Below are 22,395 nucleotides of genomic sequence, written 5' to 3'. Positions count from 1 at the left end.
TGGTATTTCTAGGTCAAAGAACATACGTAGTTTAATATCTTTCATAGTTTGGGCATTGTTCTAAGTGGCTTTCAAGAATTCTAATACTTGAGCTCCAATCCTTTATCACCTTTGCCTTTTGAACTTCATTAGCTGTGTATCCCATTGACTGGCAGCTAAGTAGTATTGTGGAGAGTGGATAGTTGGGCCAAGCTGGTTTCGGGAAGAGTCATCCTTCTGAGTTCAGATCTAGTCCCAGACACTTTCTAGGGTGTGTACCCTGGACAAGTCACTCAGATCCGTTAGTCTCAGTTTCCTCATTGAGGAATGAGCTGAAGAAGGAAATGGTGAACCACTTTAGTGCAAAAAAAAAAAACCCACGTTGGGTCACAAAGAGTCAGAACAACATCTTAAATTCCACTCATATAAAACAGAACACATTGTCTTTCCCCAAAAAAACTTCCCAACTCCAAATTTCCTTATTATTGTCAAAGGCACTGTATTCTCAGCTACCTAAGCTTATAATCTTGGAGTTATCATTGATTCCTCATTCTGCATATTTAAACTGTTGCCAAATCTTGTTACCTCTACTTTCACAGCTTCTCTTACACAACCATCATAGTGATTCAGGCCCTCCTCCTCTTGAAGTTGTGCCTTATATTTTGTCTCCCTAGCTCACTCCACAGAAATGGGAAAGGGATTTTCCTTCAGGCAAGACCTGACCATCAAACACACACACACACACACAAAACTGCACATGCACGCATCTCCCTCACTTAACTCCTGTGGTTTCCTATTACCTCTTGAATCAAATAAAGGTACTTTTGGGGATTTATGGCCCGGCTTGTCCATCTCCTCTCTCCCTTTGCATTAACTATCTCTGCCCTTTGCTGAAGGTGTTCCCCTTCTCTCTGATTTCCTTCAAGACTTGGTGTCTCTCCGTGCCCCTTGCTTTTAGTCCTTTCCCCTCTGACATTGTCTCTTGTCTCTTTTTTTTGCAAAGCAACGGTGTTAGGGGATTTGCCCAAGGTCACACAGCTTTGTAATTATTAAGTGTCTGAGTTCAGATTTGAACTCAGCTACTCCTGACTCTAGGGCCAATGCTCTACCCACTGCACCATCTAGCTGCCCCTATCTTTTCTATATGTATCTTGTATATATTAAAATATCTGCATATCTTCTTCCCCATGAGATCAGGAGCTTCTCGAACCCAGAGACTTTATTTGTATCCCGCAGCTTAGCAGAGTTCTTGGCACATGTTCAGTTGTTTTTCGATCAAGTCTAACTCTTGGTGACCCCTACTAGGGGTTCTCTTGGTAAAAATCCTCCAGTGGTTTGCCATTTCTTTCTCTAGCTCACAGGTGGAGTCACACAGCTAGAAAGGTCTGCTATTGGATTTGAACTCAGATCTTCCTGACTCAGACCCCCGTTCTATCTATTACATCATCTAGCTGCTCTGAAAATATGTTATTGATTGATTAGCAGTTGATAAGGCCCATGCTGGTCAATAGCTTGTAAATTCAGCTAGGGACTTGGAGAAAACATTCCAGGCAGATTTGGAGGTAATAACCCTAAAAGAAGAGTGAACAAGGAGGAGAGACCCAAAATAGGGATCAGAACAGGGAAAATAAGAGCTTAATCATTCAGGAGTAATTATCTTTGTTCTTATTTTCCACTACTAGCCTAGGTAATACATGAGCTGCTCTGGTTTAGAAAAGTGTTGGGGATGTTTACTTAGAGAACCATTCTTTAACTCTTTAAAAATTACTCAATTTAGCTGTCTCCTCTGTGCCAGGGAACTTGTGTGCCTCTCCTACTGGTGGGCTTTTGTCCCAAATGCAAACAAACAATGCATGGTTCTTCAAACCTGGAGCATCTTCATTTTCACAAGAAAGTAAGTTGAAAAATCTAGCTAAAGAAAACATTTAAAATTTATTTAAATCCATTTAGGTACCTTAAAGTGGGGCTGGGGGGGGGGGGGTGTACATTAGTGGGAATGTTTTATTCAAAATATAAATGAGGTTACTGCTATCTTTTTTTATTTTAATAAGCTAGAAAACCAGAATGTCAGAAAAGAAGAATGCCCAGCCTCATGTCTGAGAGTCATGATTGTGACATAGGGCACAGTTCTCGCAGTGACCACTGGTAACTGGAAGCACTGGTGTCATTACCACCATTTTACAGCCAAGGAGGCTTTAGCTTGAAGAAATTGCCATAAGAAAAATGAGGGCAGAGGCGAGATTTCACCCTAGGTTGGGGAGTGGTTGGGCCACCCAGGAGGGTCCTGGATCTGAAGTGGGGTGAATCTCAGAAGCGGAACTGAGGCCCAGGGAGAGCTAGTCACTTGTCTAAGATTCAAGAGAGAAATTTGAAGCCAGGATCTCAGACTCCAGAGACATTCTTCCTTTCACTGGAGTACCTTGTTAACTTTTAATCTCTGAGAGATAGTATATTGTAGCATGTGGCATGTCCCTGGGCAAGAGGGGAGCTGTATCTTTTGATATAGATTCTTTTTTAGAATGAGTTCTCTTTTGAAGAAATAATAGTTACCTTTTTACTTCTGTTTGTCCCTCAATGGAAAAAAATCCCCACTCTGCTTTTATGAGGCTCATAAATGAGTCATAAATCAGTATTTTGTTCTTAAAATACATAGCTGAAAAATATTGCAGGAAGTTTATTTTTGTTTTTTGGGGGGGTTTTGCAAGGTAATGGGGGGGTTGACTTGCCCAAGGTCACACAGCTAGGTTAATTATTAAGTGTCTGAGGTCACATCTGAACTCAGGTCTTTCTGACTTCAGGGCTGGTGCTCTATCCACCTAGCTATGCCTACTGCAAGAATTTTTAGGGTCCTTGTGCACCATTGCTTGAAAAAGCCAGCACAGAGTACAGACATATCCACTCAGGCTCATTTAGCCCCTCAAGAGTGTGATGCACCCCACCAGTAAGTGACGGACATATGGGATTCACAATTCTACATATGATTCAAATATATAGTCTCTCCCCAGGAAGAGCTGATAGGATGCATAGACAGGAAAAGATGCATTTTTAGCAAAAGGAAAAGGTGCTCAAACTGTTTAAAAGACCCTAAACTATCATATCTTCATTATCTGCTAGAGCTCATATTAAACAGAAGAGAAGTATGGGGCAAGTTCCTGGGAACTGTTCAGAGTTCTATGACTTTTCTTTTGTCTCAGTCAAGGGATTAGGCAAAGGGAGGTAGCACATTTATGTTCTCCTAAGGATCTGTTTTTGACACATTTCTGATTAAAGGAGAAGTAGAATAAGACAGCTGCTGATGCAGTGAAGAGTGTGGCAGACCTGAATCCTAATCTAACCTCAGACACTAGCTCAATGACCTGGGCAAGTCACGTAACTGTTGTCTGCCTCAGTTTCCTCACCAATAAAATGGGGATAAGGGCAACTCCTGCCTCCCAGTAGGGATCAAATGAGATTGTGTTTATAAATGTTCTGAGCATCATGCCTGTCCCAGATTAGGCATTGGATGAATGATTATTCACTTCATTCCCAAATAATGAATTTAGAAAAATATGTCTAATCTAAGATTTCCACAGTCCTTTTCAGGAAAAAAAAAGACAGTAGTTAATATTTTCCAGGCTAATGTTTTCAGGTTAATATTTTTTCACTTTTGCTCAGTCCCTTTTTCTTTCCACAGGTTCCCTTTTGTTGGACACCCCACTTTTTAAGAGCAACCAACTGCTCTTTGATGAGTTTGGTGAAGGAAACCCACGCCTTCGAGAACCCCGAAATCTCTTTGCTGTCATCTCTAATGATGGGTTTCTACAGGCTCCACGATGGCCCATTGAATGTGAAGTCATTAAGGAAAATATTCATCATATTGGTAATCTAATTTGTTTTGCTGCTTCCATGAGCTAGTAAACAATAAGCCAGAGAGCTATATGCCTATTTTGTTCTTATGTTATATACTTATGTGTTTGCATGCAATGTTGATTTTTCCAGGATCATGATAGCTAGAAAACTGACCTTGTGATCATATAACTGAGAATACAGAGCATGGAGATGTAGACTTCCCAGTGGGGTGCTCTTCCCCTAGTTGCTCATCAGTACTTCCCTGTGGAATTCAAATAACCCTCACATTCTGGCCTCTTCAGACTTCTGAGTTCATATCACTTGGGCACTCTCATGTTCCTTCTATCAATCCCTAAAGAGAGCTGAACTCTTCCTGGGAAATGCACTTTGTGCCTCTGTTCTAAAAGTCATTTCCAAGGACCAGGCTAATTTACATTCTTGTCCTCACTTAGCCAAGTTTTCAAACCTTGTTGTCCCAGTATGAGCTTCCCAGAGGAATACTTTTAAAGGGAAGTCCTTGTTTTGATCCTTGCCAAAATGAACAGAGTAATTTTGGTAGTTTTGCATACTTTCTGTTCTTTGTGCTGAGAAATGTCCCCTAGGTGATTATTGATTATGGTCCCATTGGATGTCTCTTCTCAGAATGGATCCCGCCAAAGCCTGAGTATTTCTATCAACCTACGGGAAATGAGAAGGTGCCAGAAATTTTTGGAGAGGGAAAAGGCACAGTGGTCTATCACATTGAATCAGGTATCCTCATTTTCCTCAAAAAGGCTTCAGACATCACATGTATGGAAAACTAACGAACTATCTTTTGATGACACAATTGTTTAAGAGTGCTGATGTTTGTGGAAGGGTCAACCTTGGTACACCAAAAACTGTTATCGTTAATTATTATCATTTGGGCATATGCCTGTATTGTAGCTTCCTCCTCTTTGAAACAAATCTCACTGGCTACATCTAGGGAACCTTTCTTAACAACTCTGCACTCACTGACACCAACTTTCATCCTCCCTTCCTCCTCACTTCTCTTGGTGGTCCACTTCCCAGTGTTCTATGAGTTTTCATAAGACATCAATATGGTTTTATTTAACTCATTTTTAAAGGGAAGATGATTGGTGGGGATGATTAGGAATCGATTATTGTGTTAAGAGAACTATTTTGAAAACAAAAATAAAATCCATCAGTACTTCAGTGGAGCTGTGATTTCCCTGCTGGGACTACTCCCTCAATTTATTCTCCCACATTTTCTTCTTTTGCTATTCATGTACTTGGCCTTCCAGAGAAACCATAGAAGATGTACTCAACATCCTAGAGCCTTCACTTAAGTCACAGCATGATGGTGGTTCCTGGCAAGTCTGGCTATCTCTTGTCTCTTCCTATGGCTACAGGACTAACTTACCTCCTTGTTCAGACATACTTTCCTGGGACAGTACATTTCCTGGTGGGCAAGTCTTCCTGCCTAATAGCAACCCTAAGCATATATAGAATTGATGGGCCAGATATCCTAGTCCATATATTTGTCTGTGTTTACAGTTGACCCAGGTATTTAATATGTATCACCAGTGAACTTTTGGGAATCTGCAGTTTGGATGCTTGGGAGATCAGGATGCCCCCCTGAGTTTCAATCCTAGCGAGTCCCTAAAAGATACAGTCAAACTTCAGTGAATCTGGGTTTGCTTTCAGATGGCAACCCATCTAGGCTTTCTCATTCTTTCTTTTTGTAGCTTTTGCATAAAGTCTCCTCGGAGAAACCTCCTTTTAAGTTGTATAACATTCCATGCGTGCCAGAGCAGAACTTGGCCCCTCTGTCCAGTATTTCCTGTTCTTGGTGTAGCAAGATCAGCCCAGTACCCTTGCTGGCTCTGAGGATGCTTCCATGTCTTGTCTCACATGTGTCTTTTGTCCACAACATGCTGAAGCCTGCACCTGCCATGTCAGTCTATTTTTATCTTCTTTGGTTCAGCTGCAGTTTTGGTTCTTCTGTGATTGGGCTGTTCTGTGACTTAAAGGCCCACAGTGTCACAGTAAGAATAGTGCAGGATAGGGGCAGCTAGGTGGCGCAGTGGATAGAGCACTGGCCCTGGAATCAGGAGTACCTGCATTCAAATCCTGCCTCAAACACTTAACAATTACCTAGCTATGTGGCGTTGGGCAAGCCACTTAACCCCATTTGCCTTGCAAAAAAAAAACAAAAACAAAAAACTCTAAAAAAAAGGATAGTGCAAAATCCCAGAGTAAGAGAGATTCTTTATCCCGCCCCCCCCCCACACACACACACATACTACAAAATGCATAAACTAGCACAGAGGGTACCTGTAGATCACAAAGTACTCCTTGAAGAAATAAAAAGCCATTCACACACCTGGAGGACTACTTTTAGTTTCTGGGCCTGGGCCACAGTAACAAAATAAAAATGGCAACATTACAGACATCTCTGAATCTTGACCACTTGGGGGGGTTCCGTCTACCCCAAGTTCCTCCCCGCTTCAGGCTGACCTCTATTAAGTCATCAAGGAATTGTTCAGTCATGCAGGGCGTCTTAAAACTAGATAGAGAACAGGATGGAACCAGCTTCAGAATGTCTACACGTGGCCAAGCTTGTCCAGCTCTTCCATTACGCATCCTTACCACTTTCCAGGAAGCAGTCTCCAGATCAGCATCCAGTGCACTCTCTTTTACTAGTGACCTTGAATGAGAATTCTTTGTTATTACTAGAATCTGTGCTACTTTGCTATTATAGCCTCATTTGTTTTCTTTGCTGATTCCCTAGGATTTTCTAAGTAAAACATATCTAATGGTACAAAACTTGGAGCAGCCCATTAAAGAAGTATCTGTGCTTTAGTCTCCCTGTAGGGTGGTTTGGATGGCACAAAGGAAGATCCCTTTGAGGGAGGCAGTTAAAGTGCTCACCTCTGTCTATAGGCTTAGGCACCAACTCTGCCGACACTTCCCCCTCTAAGGAGTCAATAAAGAGAGCACGAGGGCCGGCTCCAAAAGAAGAATCCAGTTCCTGAGAAGGAATCATGCTTTGTTTCTACTCACTGTTCCTACAGAGCAATGTGAGAAGATGAGATGATAACAAACCTCCTCTGTGTCAGGCGACAACCACCACATTGGACAGTTCACCAGCACTAGGGCAGGAAACAGAATCGCTTTCATTTGTGAATTGCCTTGGAAAGATTCTGAAGATCACTGACAGGATAAGATAGATGCCAGACAATGAGGTCCTTTCTCGAATTAACCTGCCGAGCATCCAATTCTGCTGCAGAGAGCACAGCTAGGATGGGCTGGTCATGTCGTTTGAATGCTTGCTTAATGTGTTTATCTGAAAGGATATTTTATGGAGAACTCACACAAGGAAATTACTCAAGGGGGTCAGAAAAAAATGATACAGACTCAAGGTCTTCTCAGAAGAAATTTGGAATCTAGAGACTTGAGAGTTACTGGCACATGATGCCCAGAACAGCAAACCCTCATCAGAGAAGATGCTGAGTTCTGAGCACTCAAAAAAAAATGGGAGATATGCAACTTTAGAGAATTTTCCCCATATATTCACATTTCCAACCTGTGGTAGAGCATTCTGAGCTCATGCCAGCTGATTAGCCACAGTCAGACACACTGTGACTCATGTATAGCTTAGTGATGTTGTGATCTTCTTTGAGAATGATGAACAACCACCAACCAATGAAGTCTTTGGTAGGCCTTGTGCTAAGAACTAGGGTTAAGAAAAAGAAAAGTCGGGGCTGCTAGGTGGTGCAGTGGATAGAGCTCCAGCTTTGGAGTTGAGGACCTGGGTTCATAACTGGCCTCAGACACTTAATAATTTACTGGCTGTGTGACTTTGGGCAAGTCACTTAGGCCCATTGCCTTGTTAAAAAAAAAAGAAAAGAAAAGAAAAATACAATCCCTACCAACCCCCAGTGAGGGAAGACAGTATACAAGAAGCAGCTGAAAAGGGGTGAGGTGAGGGAAGTGCCAGAGTAAAGGTAGAAGTACCAGAGACAGACAGACATGAAGATGATGATGATGATGATGATGATGATGATGATGGAGCTGAAACCCAGCAGAGCAGTTAGTGGTAAAGGAAGGAGTGACTTGGATTTTGATCCCCCCATAAACAGAGGCTGTGAGAGAGAGTTTTGTTCCACCTTCCCACTCTCCACTAAGATGGGCACTGATGAGGTGTAAGGGCCAAAACTGAACCATCCCTTTGCTGAAGATGAGCTTCTCCTGGGGTGGGGACATGATGATGATGGAGGTGGTGAAGGTTCAACCAAGCAAGCAGTTGATGGCAGCTGCAGATTAGCCCTCCTCCCCTAGATCCTCCAGTAGGAGACACCACAGCAAGCGCAAAGCAGACCCAGAGTCCAGCTGCATGACCTAAAAAACAGAGGGAGCCCAGGAGCAATAAGCCCAGCAGAAGTAGCAGGGAGATGCCCCCAAAAGAGAAAGGATGGAACCCTGCAGTGCCAAGGCAGAAGTTGCTTTGACCACACTTGTTAACCTTCAGTATGTGTCTCTTTTATTTAGTTTTCTGCACGTGTGCCCATTCTTCACTCTGATGATGTTCCATCTAGCTGCACAAGGACACCCCTTAGGTAGAATTATGGGGAAATGTTTGGTCAACAACTGATACTATATCATTTTAGTAAATGCTTTGATATAATTTTGTCCACTGGCTGACTATTAAAGACCTAAGTTCCTTCAGGAGTACAAACCCACAGAGTACCTTGAAACTGAGGCAGTCATCTTTCAGGGATCCAATCTGTGAGTGTTAAGGGAAGGCTAGCCCTCAAAGGGTATACTGCTCTATAGCTTCTAGGTAGATTCTGATCTACCCCTTTCCCTGTCAACACTCACCTCCCCCTGCCCCAGTCCAGCATATCAAGGAATGGAGACACTAGCTCTAGAACTCATGCCCAGGTAGTTAAAGCAGCTTAAGCTTCCATGCTGCAGTGCCTTGGGGCCCTCCCCTTGGGCTGTGAAGCCTTTTACCATGGCTCTGGGGTTGTTGGCTTCTTGCAGGGTCTCTTCATTTTAGGAAGATCAGATAGAACCTCTCCATAGGGCTTCCCCACACATCCTTCCACTCTGACCAATAATGCTACTTTCATTTCCAACTATATTCCCTTCTATTTCCTTCCCAACTCTTTTTGTTTGCAAGGCAATGGGGTTAAGTGGCTTGCCCAAGGCCACACAGCTTGGTAATTATTAAGTGTCTGAGGCCAGATTTGAACTCAGGTACTCCTGACTCCAGGGCCGGTGCTTTTTCCACTGCACCACCTAGCCTGGCTTCCTTACTTTGATCTTCTTTTTGTACAACTCCCTTGTTTGTTTTTTTTCCTTCTAAACCCTTGCCATAAATTATGAATCCAGGGATAAGGTGACCCTCTGGGCCGAATTCATTTCAGTGTAGATCTTCCTTCTACTGATCCAGAATACAGCCTCTCTGTGCCTTCCCATCCCATCCAATTCTTATCTGTGTTTTTCTGTGGTTCCTCCATGAAGACTTCATCCAGTATACTGGAAGCCTTCCCACTTCCCCAGGCACATTTTTAAATTTTTTCTTTACTATTCTGGGAACCAGTATATCCCATGAAGTCTCCACCTTTTGTTCCTTGTTTTTGCCCTGTAAATGCTCTATATGACTACACAAGTTTCGAGTAATATATTTGATATTACTAAAGGTGTACTAAGATGACCCAGAGGTAGCCTGGCTTCTTAAAACCTTTGCGAACTGACAGATTCTACCTAGCTAGAAAGACATTGATGCAAATGAGTGACAGATTCACCCTTTTTTTTTTTTTGAGGACCAGCCTGGCTAATGTCAGACTATTTTGTCACCTAACTTGGGTGCAGACCATTGAATTTTTCCAGGAGTAGGATGGCTCCAAGACTGTCTCAAGTCACAAAAAGGCCAAGAAATGTGTCAGCAAAGGGACAAAATCTCAGCTCCTTGAAGTGTGACCCTGATGACCAAAGGCCATGACCAGGATAATTATTCAGCATAAATGTGTATGTAAGTAGAGAAGATGACTTGTTTCAACTTCTAAGTCTGTCTGTTTTCTCAGCCCCCGCAAGTTCCTATTTTACTAGTTCAAGAGTGGGAGGCAAACGAGGACTCATCAAACAACTTTCTGTCGACTTGCAAGGACCAGAAGATGATACCCTGCAGTTTGAATCCAGGTTTGAGAGTGGAAATTTGCAAAAAGCTGTCAGAGTGTAAGTAAAAACAAAAAAGAGTTTCTGAAGTGGGTTGCTTAGAGTTGCCTCTGAGAATGGTATAGGATTTTGGATTCACTATTCCAAAAAAGGTAGAAATAAAAGGAAAAACTATTATTTGCCACCTTTCCTAAGGGCAGCACACTACTGAGCTTCATTCTCTCTTTTTTTTTTTTGGTTTTATTTATTTAAGGTAATGGGGTTAAAGTGACTTGCCCAAGGTCATGCAGCTAGGCACTTATTAAGTGTCTGAGGCCAGTGCTCTATCCACTGTGCCATCTAACTGCCCCATTCCTCACTGTCTCTAAAACAATTAAGAGCAAGACGCTTTAGCTGCCCTCCTCCAGCCATTCCCCTCCCCACATCCCCTAACTAAACTATAAATACCTCCCTCATTCAGCATGGGGCTTTTTTCTTGCATAGTCTAATTCCAGTCATCCCCATGTTGTAGTTATTTTCCCATCTGTTCTCACAAAAATAGAAGTAAACCAGGAATGAAGGCTTTCAGTTATCCCTAAGAAATCAAAATTATATAAATCAAAATTATATAAAATTATATAAAACCCATCTTAAATTTTCAAAGTAAATGATTCAGTCACAAGTCTTAAAGCTGTTTTGAAAAGCAGCAGCCTGGTGCAGTCAAAAGGGCACACCCTGCCTGCCTGTGGTCTTCGGGTGGGTGCCTAACCTTAAATGCTGGCTCTGCCCATGGACCAGGTAATGGTGGTGAGTCAGTCTAGGTGAGTAGAGATGCAACTACAAAGGTAACTCCAGAATATCCTAAGAGCATACAGACCACCCCTGAAACCAAAAAAGGAAGTAATGTTATGTCTGTGTGTGGGTTGGGGTGGGGACGAGGGCCCTCCCAGAACCTTAGCTCAGAAATTACAGAGTACCTGACCCAGTCAGTCAGAGGCTTCAAGGCCTAAACACCTCTCTCTGGTCAATCAAGGACTTTTCATAGATGGAATAAAGTCTTGGCTGGACTATTTTAACCCAAAGGTCCAGCCTTTGGTTTCCTCCTCTTCTTACGTAAAGAGACATGGGCTTCTGCCTCAACACCAGCCCAGTGAGTTCGAGCCTTTTACTAGGTCTGTAGAATAAACCCACCCCCATTAACTGTGGTGCAGGAAATAGGCCCTCCCCAGAACTTCACACTAATTGAAGTGACCCAAAGGTTAGGGTCTTTGACACTTTATACTGAGATAGACAAAGGGAGCCTGGAGCCTTTTGCAAATGTACCAGCTTAGGATGAGCATATCCTGGCACCTCAATATATCATGCAGGACAGATAAAGATAAACTGGGTACAGAGCTTTACTTAAGGATTCATCTTTCTAGCTGTTTCTGCCCTTGGTCTCCCTCCTTCCCTTAGAGGAAAGGGCCATGATTGACTGGGCTACATTACTTGGACTAGTCACTAAAATATATAAGTTTTATGTATTTTAATTTTTTAATCTGTAAAATAGAAATGATACTTGTTCAACTGATCTCAAAGAACTTTTAAAAGTTTCAAATGGGGGGTGGCTAGGTGGCGTAGTGGATAAAGCACCGGCCTTGGAGTGAGGAGTACCTGGGTTTAAATCCAGCCTCAGACACTTAATAATTACCTAGCTGTGTGGCCTTGGGCAAGCCACTTAACCCCATTTGCCTTGCAAAAAAAAAAAAACCTAAAAAAAAGTTTCAAATGATATACTGACTATAAAATACTGTATAAATGAGAGGTAGTATTATAGGATGGCCTTTAAAAAAAAAACCTGTTACTGTAACACATACATGAAAATACCCCAGAACCAAAAGCCAGAGAAAAGTGGCAGAGTCAGTAGCAGGTCAATCATTCAAACATTTAGGCACCTACTCTGAGCCAAGAAGACAGGCCCTATCTTGAGGGTGCTTGACAGCCTAGTAGAATGGTAAGTGGAACTGAACTGAGCAGGAGCCTGGTCCACTGCCAGAGTTAATTAATGTATTACCATAGGCACTTCCCCTCCTTCCATTAGGCCCTCTTTGGTTTTCTGCCTTGCAGTGACACCTATGAATATGAGCTCACTCTGCGGACCGATCTATATACGAACAAGCACACTCAGTGGTTTTATTTCCGAGTCCAGAACACCAGAAAAGAAATCACATATCGCTTTACTATCGTCAATCTGCTCAAACCCAAGAGCCTCTACACCATCGGCATGAAGCCGCTCCTCTACTCCGAGACAGATGCCTGCACCCAGAACATTGGCTGGAGGCGAGCAGGAGATGAGATCAAGTACTACAAGAAAGGGGCAGAGGAGGGACAGCCCACCTTCTACTGTCTCACCTGGACAGTACGGTTTCCCCACAGCCAGGATACCTGCTACTTTGCTCACTTCTACCCCTACACCTACTCAAATTTGCAGTCTTACTTGCTGACAGTGTCCAATGATCCTATCCAGTCTCAATTCTGCAAACTCAGAACTCTTTGCAGAAGCCTTGCAGGCAATACCGTATATCTGCTCACCATCACCAACCCATCCAAGACCGTAGAAATGGCTGCTGCAAAGAAAGCAGTCATTCTGAGTGCCAGAGTCCACCCTGGGGAGAGCAATGGCTCCTGGATGATGAAAGGATTCTTAGACTTTATCCTTGGAGACTCCCCTGATGCCCATCTCCTCAGAGACATCTTCATTTTTAAGGTGGTTCCCATGCTAAATCCAGATGGCGTAATTGTGGGGAATTATCGCTGTTCATTATCGGGCAGGGACCTGAATAGGCATTACAAGACCATTCTGAAAGAGTCTTTCCCCTGTATTTGGTACACCAGGAATATGATCAAGAGGTGAGGAAGACTGGTGCTTTCTGTCAGTCTCTCGGTACTCTTTGTGACCCATTTGTAAAAAATGATCCCATTGGTTGATAAAAGAAAGCCAGCTTTAATTGAGATGCTGTCAGCATACCCTGATGTCCTGATAGCCATCAACTGAGTTGATAGGTCAGTCAGCCCAAATTGACTGAGCTACAACCACACTCAGATCACACCATACAGGGCAATTCTGGTTTTGCCCAGGAAGTAACACCCATAAGACCCTCCTATTAGGGTATCTGTGATCAAGTGGAGACGAGATCAAATGAAATAAAAATGTCGGGGCAGCTAGTTGGCGCAGTGGATAGAGCACTGGCCTAGGAGTCAGGAGTACCTGAGTTCAAATCCAGCCTCAGATACTTAATAATTACCTAGCCATGTGGCCTTGGGCAAGCCACTTAACCCCATTGCCTCGCAAAAAAATAAAAAAAGAAAAAATGTCTCTGATCACCTTCTGCAGACTCTGTAACCCCCTCACTGTTATCTGTAGACAAGGGTTGGAGGAGATGTAGTGCTCATGCAGGGCAGGCGGCCTTGTCAGCCTCCTCAGGGTCTATGGAGGATGGAAAGGACCTACCAACCCAGAGCAGGTGAGCATTTTAGACAGCATAAACTAGACATATGAGTGGTATTCATTGTGGGCATGAGCAAGCTCCAGACCAGAGAAAGTTAACAGGTGCATTTATCTTTATTATCAGGCCCAACCTGAAGACAGCACTTAATTTAGCATCACCCTAATATGCTGATGCCTGGGAAGATCATATCATGCCTCTCCACTAGATTAATTCCATGGCCTTTCCTTAACAACTAGCACTGTACTTTGCACACATTAAATGTATATTCAATATTGATGCATTTAATATGACTTTTCCCCCAGCTCTACCCCACCTCATCACCTTTCCACTTCTAGTTCAGAGCATAGGACTTCAAGTTTATGTCATTATTCTTGAAAGGGTTAGGCCAGGACTTACTTCCTGCATGTGCTCTCTTCTCTATTAAAGGGTGAGCTCCTTCAAGGTAGGAACAGCCTCTCTTTGGAGAGTTATATAACTGACCCATAGCCAAAGTAACTAGCACATGGTCAGTGCTCCTTTAATGTTCTGTTTTCATTGATTCAGTCTTGTGAGTCACTGATGATTTCTGGGAAAATAAAGGTGTTCATGGGATCCTTCAAGTGGCTATAATGTGCAAAGCACTCCCCAACAACTGAGGATAGAGCTGGAAATACCATTGCCCCTCATCCCAAGGATGGAGATGGGCAGATGATGCATTTGACCAGACATAATAAAAAGGTTTGGGGCAAATGTGAGTGCTTGGGGGCTGTGTCTGATGAGGCCTTAATTCCATAGAGTTCTGGAGGAGCGGGAAGTCCTGCTGTATTGTGATTTCCATGGGCACAGTCGCAAAAACAACATCTTCCTATATGGCTGTAACAGTACCAACCGTAAACAATGGCTTCATGAGCGGGTCTTCCCTTTAATGCTAAGCAAAAATGCTCCAGATAAGGTAAGCATGAGAGAAACTTCTGCTCACCCATTACAGATGACACATTCTTTAAGGCCCCTTCCAGCTAGAGGTCTTATGATAAGAAAGCTCTATTTATTCCATGGACTTTCTGACAATGTTGCTTCTTTGCTTCATGGATTATCCTACTGGAAGTAGAAAGCCTAGTAAAAAACTCTTTAGAGGTTAGAAGCGTGTTCCCAAGTGATGTTCCACTAGGGTTTGATGCCTGATATGATCCTTTAGATTCTATGATTTTGTACAGGATTTCTGGGCTAAAAACTTATTCTTTGAGTAGGTAAATAGAGCTAACTTATACCTGGCCTTGGTATGTCACAAGAAGAAGGGATTATATGATAGATAAGTCAATAAATTCATTAAGTTATATGATCTGAAATGCCCTCGTACCCATCTCAAACTTGCAAATGAAAAGATCACTTAGGCTAAAAAGAGAGACTTCAGATAATAAAATCTATATAGCTCTATTTAGAAACTACTCTGTAGCTAAGGGGAAATGCACATGATAATAAATAATCTATGGCAATTTGAAAGTGAAAATCCAATTATAACCTATAAGGGGGGTGATTAGGTGGTGCAGTGGATAGAGTATCAGCTCTGGAGTCAGGAGTATCTGAGTTCAAATCTGGCCTCAGACACTTACTAATTACCTAGCTCGGGGTGGCTAGGTGGCATAGTGGATAAAGCACCAGCCTTGAAGTCAGGAGTACCTGGGTTCAAATCTGGCCTCAGACATTTAATAATTATCTAGCTGTGTGGCCTTGGGCAAGCCACTTAAGCCCATTTGCCTTGCAAAAACCTAAAAAAAAATAATAATTGCCTAGCTGTATGGTCTTGGGCAAGTCACTTAACCCCAATGCTTTGCAAAAACCTAAGGGAAAAAAAAGAACCTATAAGGGGGGCACATAGATGGTACAGTGGATAGAGCACCAGCCCTTGAGTCAGGAGGACCCAAGTTCAAATCTGACCTCAGGCACTTAATAATTCCTAGTTGTGTGCTCTTGGGCAAGTCACTTAACCCTGCAATCCCCCCCCCCCAAAAAAAATATATATATATAACCTATAAGGGGATCTTCACTATATATGTAGAACAAGAAGAAAGCCTTTACTTAAATATGTAATTCAATGTTTTGTCCTGGTAAGGTAACCCCCAGAATTGAACCTGGGCAAGGTTCTGGAAAGGTTCGGACTGGCACAGGTGTCCAGCTCTCCTAGGCCATATTGCCCAACAACAACAGCTTGACAAGGACTATGTAGAGTATGAAATATTTATTGATAACCACAATGTAAGCCATACTACCAGCGAGTATTATAATAATAATATGTAATGCTGCGTGACTGGATTTTGAGGGCCACAAGCTGCCTGATAATGGATTCTGTATCTGTCATCCTCGAGCCAGACTGGGTGACACTGACAGTACTTGTTCCCACTATTTTTGACCACAGCACCTCACAGAGGCCTCTTACTAAGGTCTCTATAGGGGCTGTGTCTGTGTCAGTTGAAGGAATAGCCACATCCCTGAAATATCGGATCTTTGACAAATAACTGGTTAGAATAAAAGATGTCTTTGAATGATAATAGACCACCTCTGTAAGCTTAACTCCTCACATGAACTAGTACAACATGGTCAAACACCACTGTGAAGCTTACAGAATACCTGCTCTCCTCACCTGTGAAAATAGCAGGGACTCATAATGAAGGAAAGTTGAAATTTGTTCCATTTTTTTTCTTGGGGGGAGGTTCTAGAAGGCAGAACCAAGGCAATTGGTAGATGCTACAGAAAGGCACGTTTAGACCCAATATCAGAGAAACCTTTCAATTGATCTAGATGGTCCTAAGGAGGAATGACTTGCTTCACTGTATGGACTGGGGTTAGGTGCCTGATATGGTCCCTTAAATTCTATAATTTTGTACAGGAACATGATTTCTATGTTCCCTTCATGTTATAAAATGTTAAAATTCTTTGGTTCTTTTTATAATTCAAAACATAATTCCAAACAAAACAGCTCTGGAGATAGAGAATCAATTCCATATAACAGCTTATAGACAAGAACTCATCAAAGATTAATATAGTCAGGAATATTGACACTGAAGGGTTGGAAATGAGCTAGACCTTAAGGAGGGAATGGCATTAGGTTTGGGGGGGAAGACAAAAGTCATTCAAATGGTGGCCATTCACAACATACACTCACACTTGGGTGTGAGCAGGCGAGCAGGCCAAAGGGAATGGTCAGGGAGATTATGTACGCTAGTGGCAGCAGATGTCTTGGGAGAGACACACTGGGGCCCACAGAGAGTTTTGAATGAAAGTAAAGGGAGTCACATGATTAAAGTAGAAAAGGACAAATCTCTGATTTGTAACATCATAGTAGAGATTGTCTTCCCATAAATAAGAACTGAAAATGAAAAGACAAAAACTGGTTGAGTGTTGTTGACAAATAGATGCCCACTAACTGAGGAGTTGGGTTTCTTTTCAGTTCTCCTTCCGGAGTTGTAATTTTAAAGTCCACAAATGCAAAGAAGGGACTGGACGGGTTGTGATGTGGCGAATGGGAATCCTGAACAGCTACACTATGGAGTCAACCTTTGCAGGGTCAACATTAGGTAAGAACTCTTTGGGACAATACTTCCCCAACATTACAATGGCAGGCCAAGGCAGAGACTTTGTAAAGAAATACATGTTTTCAATGTTGTTAAATTGCTTTAACCTAAAGAAATGCTTTACCAAGATTGTTAATAATTAGGAAACAAGGGGCAGCTAGGTGGCGCAGCAGATAGAGCACCAGCTCTGGAGTCAGGAGTACCTGAGTTCAAATCTGACCTCAGACACTTAGGTACACTAGGTAATTATTATTACCTAGCTGTGTGACCTTGGGCAAGCCACTTAACCCCATTGCCTTGCAAAATAATAATAATTATTATTATTATGAAACAGAGGGGTGGCTAGGTGGTGCAGTGGATAGTACACTGGCCCTGGATTCAGGAGTACTTGAGTTCAAACACAGCCTCAGACACTTAGTAATTACCTGTGTGGCCTTGGGCAAGCCACTTAACCCCACTGCCTTGCAAAATAATAATAATAATAATAATAATTAGGAAACAAAGACTGCTAATTTTAGGAAATAGCCTGATCCAAAGAGAAAGAAATACTGTATTTTTAGAAGGACATGATATTTTGTATTTGGGGTGGAATTTTTTTCCCAAGATATTCCAGGGAAGTTCAGTTTAAAATTGATAATGTTGGATTAAAATTCAGGAGAGAAACTGGAATTGGATTTAATGATTTGGGAGCAATTGGCATAGAGATGATAATGAAACCCCTGGGATCTTGGGCAGATTTGATGGGGAGAAAGAGAAGTGAGGAACTTAGGACAGAGTCCCCTAGGGAAATAAGAGCTACATTTAGAGAACATGAGATGGATTGAAGGTATTAGAAGTGTAGCCCAGTACAGATTAGCATGTTATTAAGAAATATTTGACAAAATAAATAAAAACACAGTAAAACACAAATTATATGACATTTTAAATTAAGTCCATCTGCAGCCTGCAGAGATCTTTATGTATGGATTAGTGGCTCCTATTTCTCTTTGAATTTAACACTACTGACCTGATGAGTCAGCAAAAGACTTGAGGAGGAGGGTTGACCAAGTGATAGGCAAGCTAAGTAGATTAGTATTTTAAAAGAGGAATTATTGGATTATTTCTATATCACTCTTGATTCAGCAAAAATTACCTTCCAGTCACTGATTTCATGTTTTTCTCTAGGAAGTAAAAGGGATACCCACTTTAACACTGAAGACCTGAAATCCCTCGGTTATCATGTGTGTGATACACTTCTTGATTTCTGTGACCCAGACCGCTCTAAGGTAAGATATTTTTATTCAGCAGAGTCAAAAAGAGAGGATTCTAGTTGTCAATGTAATGACCTTAGTATTCAAAGATCCCCTTTGCTCTTCATTTATCTACTTTGGAGGCAGCTGAGTTTAGGCTACTTGGTATGGGCCTGGGCAAAGACAAGTTAATTGTAAACTTGCCTCAGATGTGGAGTCACTAACATTCTCACAGTGTAGCAGGAGACCCTAACCCCATTAAAATGAGAGGGCCTCTATACTGCTTTCATACAACTGATCACCTTGTGCCTCCTCCAGCGGTCCAGGGCTGCACTTATTTGAGGTATCTCATAAATGTCTGGGTACTCTCTTGTTGGGTGCATTTTAATGAGCTTATTAAGCATAGAACTCTGGAATAATATGACACACATGAGTAGTGTGTTTGTGCACCCATCTTTGTGTTTGTGTTTGTGTCTGTATCTTCCAAGTCTCAAATTTTGTCAGCAACATTATTTTAGAAGCAAAAACTTGAAACTGTGTGGTTGTCCTTCACTTGGGCAGTAGCTGAACAAATAAATTGTAGCATATGACTATGATGGAATATTATTGTTCTGTAATTATGAAAAATTCAGAGAAGTTTTGGGAAATGTGTATGAACTGAGACTCAAACAGAACCAAGAAAACAATTTACAAAGTGACTGCAGTCACAAAGTAGAGACAATACTGAAGCTGGTCAGAACCATGACCAGTCTTCATTTTAAAGGTCTTAAAGCCTTCCTCTTATCTCTCCAGAAACAAATGGGAGGTGGGTTATTGATGTGAAAGGAGGTCACTCTTGTCACATCTAGGTTTAGTTCCCTGCACTATATTTTTGTCTCTCTCTCTCTCTCTCTCTCTCTCTCTCTCTCTCCCTCTCCCCCCCCCTTTCCAAAGAGGAAGGAGGATCCTCTGGAGTTGAAATGACAAATAGAATTAAGTCACTCAAGGTAGGGGGTGATGAGAAAAAGCCTAGAAGTGGGAATCAGCAAAATTCTGAGATCCAGGTCTTATAATCCAACATTCTCGAAGTTCTGAGGGGGAATTAGTAGAGGCAGGGTTCCATCTCAGGGCCTCCTGCTTTCAAGGAAGCTCACTGTTTTAACACTGTTTCCTGTCTTAATTGAGCTGTTGAGGGAAAAGGCAGGAAACTCAAAAAATTGCAATTCAAATCATAATTCTTTGTAATTTTTTTTATCATCACTGAGTAATTAAAAGATGAGGATTCCCAGAGGAAGTTCAACCCTATTTCATTCTGGAAGCATCCCCATCACATCTATCCCTACCCTTCTCCCACTTCAAGAGGGATTACTTCCCTATGAACAGCTTTACTATTGCAGAGAGTAACCCCAAGTGAGCTATTTCTTTGTTGCACCAGGATTTTTTTCCCTTCCATCTGTATCTGGGTACAAAATGGCAGGCTCCCTGTTGCTTCTGTCTAATTACCATTTCTTGAAAATGAAAAGCAAAAAATTTCCAAGACTGCCCACACATGATGAGCCCCACCCTGCAATTTGGCAGCTTTTTCACACTCACCATATGTCAGATCAGGACAGTAGTTAGACCAAGAAGATCTGAAGATTGTATAATCTAAAGTGTTTAGGTGATCAATACACACCATACTTTATGAATTATGTGTTACCAGGAAATTTAATTTTTTGCACTGAATTTCCTCCTTCCCTAGTTATCTTTCTTCCACTATCATGGGTAGGTGTGTCTCAAAGCTTTCTGTGACCCTCTATTCTCTAGATCTTCCCAATGCTTCAGCCACCATAGCTGTAGAGTTGACTTCAGATTTTTCTCTCCAATCCTAGATTGTGTTTGCAGAACATCTCCAACAGCCTTGAAAGTGTTCCTCTAATTCCTAAAGATCACCATGTCCAAAACTAAACCCATCATCTGCCCCCCAAACCTGTCCCTCCTTATTTCTCTATTTTTATTGATGAAAGCCTTTTTTCCCATCACTAAGAAAGCTTAGTTTCTTCTTTGTGTCACCCTCTCCACATCTAGTCATGATCACAGATTCTGTATCTCTCTCCTTTCTGCACCTAATGTCATCATTCTCATTCACATTCTACTTCTGCTGTTTACTACTTGTATGATCTTGGGTAACCCCCTTTACCTCTTATTGTATTACCTGACCTAAAAGGTCCTTTGCAGCTATATATCTTAGACATCTTCTGACCATGCTCATACAACTGCCCTTCAGCTGGAATCTAGTTTCTCTTTTATCCAATCTATCATTTTCATTTCCAAAATAATTGTACTAATACATATATAGGATCAAATCACTATATATGCTCAAAGTGGTTTCCATTGCCTGCTATTAAAATACAATAATTAAATTGCTATTCAAGACCCTCTAGTGTCTCCAACTTGTATATGCTTGAATTGAATTGTTTTCTATTAACAAGGACTTAGGAGGCCAGGAGAGAGGTCAGAACTACATAATATAGATATGAGAATCATTAGCTTAGGGAAGATTCCTGAATCCAGGGGAACTGATGACACTTCTCTAAATGAAGGATAAAGGGAAAAAAGAGTAGGGTTCAGGACAGAGCCCTGGGGACACTGATGATTAGTGAGTGTGATCTGGATAAAACTCTAGTTAAGGAGATAGAATAATCATGACAGAGCAGTCTCACAAAAACTAAAGAGGGTGATCCATAGTGTCCAGAGCTCCAGAGAAGGTGACAGAGAGGAGACACAGAATGAGGACTGAGAAAAGGCTGCCAGATTTGAAGGCTAAGAAATCATTGGTAACTGTTGAGTGATGAGCTCAAAAGCCAGTCTGCAGAGTCAAGAAGAGAGTGAGAGGAAAGGAAATGGAGGCCCTGATGGCAGATGGTCAGTTTTCACTTGGAGGTTCTGTGATCATTTCAAGGACCTGAGATTTCTTCAGTAAGATATCCTTCTGCCCTAGGATAGCCCATTCTCCACCTAGAAGACAGGCTTTGGGCACTGCTATGACCAGAATCATTCTGGAGGGCTTGCCCTTGGTATATATCTGTTGCCAGGCCTGTAAAAAAAAAAGCCTTTTTACCATCAAAGACCCTACCAGAGCCTATAGCCTTCTAATACAGGTGTCAAGAAACCAGTGTCTTCCACACCATGTCAAGACATCCAAGGAAGATTTTAGTTAAGGTTTGCAGTTTTGTTATATGATAATAGTAATTGTATAATAATGGTGGATATTATATATTAGAGAGCTGTTTGATGTTGGTGGGATTATGAATTGATCGAGGTGATCAGGAAAGAATTGTGGACTACATTCCCAGAGTCAGTGAATTGTGAATATCCTTTGATCTCACAATACCACCACATCTCAAAGAGATTAAGGAAAATTGGAAAAGACCTATATGTACAAAATATTTATTCTAGGAGTTTTTGTTATGCAAAGAAGTAAAAATTGTCAGGGTGCTTATCAGTTGGGGATTGGGATATTATTTTTTTCTTTAGAAAGATTTTGGGGCAGCTAGGTGGCACAGTGGATAGAGTACTGGCCCTGGGGTCAGGAGTACCTTAAGCTCAAATCCAGCCTCAGACACTTAATAATTACCTAGCTGTGTGGCCTTGGGCAAGCCACTTAACCCCATTTGCCTTGTAAAATCCTAAAAAAAAACATATTAATTTTGAGTTTTACAATTTTTCCCCCATTCTTGCTTCCCCCCCCCCCACAGAAGGCATTCTGTTAGTCTTTACATTGTTTCCATGGTATACATTAATCTAAGTTGAATGTGATGAGAGAGAAATCATATCCTTAAGGAAGAAAAAGTATACGAGATCACAAAATTACATAGTAAGATAACAGGCTTTTTTCCTAAATCGAAGGTAATAAATAGTCTTTGGTCTTTGTTCAAACTGCACAATTCTTTCTCTCAATACAGATAATATTCTCCATTGCAGACAGCCCAAAATTGTCCCTGATCGTTGTACTGAAGGAATGAGCAAGTCCATCAAGGTTGATCATCACCCCCATGTTGCTGTTAAGAGTGTACAATGTTTTTCTGGTTCTGCTCATCTCACTCAGCATCAGTCCATGCAAATCCCTCCAGGCTTCCCTGAATTCCCATCCCTCCTGGTTTCTAATAGAACAATAGCGTTCCATGACATACACAAACCACAGTTAAGCCATTCCCCAAT

At 41.8% G+C, this 22,395-nt stretch overlaps 1 protein-coding gene across 9 annotated transcripts in view; it reads left to right on the top strand.

The window, feature by feature from the left end:
- AGBL2 (AGBL carboxypeptidase 2) overlaps nt 1–22,395 on the top strand; it is a 74,881-nt gene that overhangs the window by 16,925 nt on the left and 35,561 nt on the right. For all 9 annotated transcript variants that reach the window (XR_012477219.1, XR_012477220.1, XM_074230646.1 and 6 more), the window contains exons 4-11: nt 1,775–1,873; nt 3,653–3,838; nt 4,450–4,557; nt 9,882–10,032; nt 12,058–12,840; nt 14,214–14,370; nt 16,864–16,990; nt 18,152–18,252. Coding sequence is in view for 7 of the 9 variants with exons in the window: in XM_074230646.1 (XP_074086747.1) it covers nt 1,775–1,873; nt 3,653–3,838; nt 4,450–4,557; nt 9,882–10,032; nt 12,058–12,840; nt 14,214–14,370; nt 16,864–16,990; nt 18,152–18,252 (1,712 nt within the window). In the remaining 2 variants the exon portion in view is untranslated. The remainder of the gene's footprint in view (nt 1–1,774; nt 1,874–3,652; nt 3,839–4,449; nt 4,558–9,881; nt 10,033–12,057; nt 12,841–14,213; nt 14,371–16,863; nt 16,991–18,151; nt 18,253–22,395) is intronic.

This window comes from Macrotis lagotis, chromosome 3, assembly GCF_037893015.1.
Source record: "Macrotis lagotis isolate mMagLag1 chromosome 3, bilby.v1.9.chrom.fasta, whole genome shotgun sequence".
Lineage (NCBI taxonomy): Eukaryota > Metazoa > Chordata > Mammalia > Peramelemorphia > Peramelidae > Macrotis > Macrotis lagotis.
Note: the sequence above shows the minus strand (reverse complement) of the source record. Positions and strands in the feature narration are given on the sequence as shown.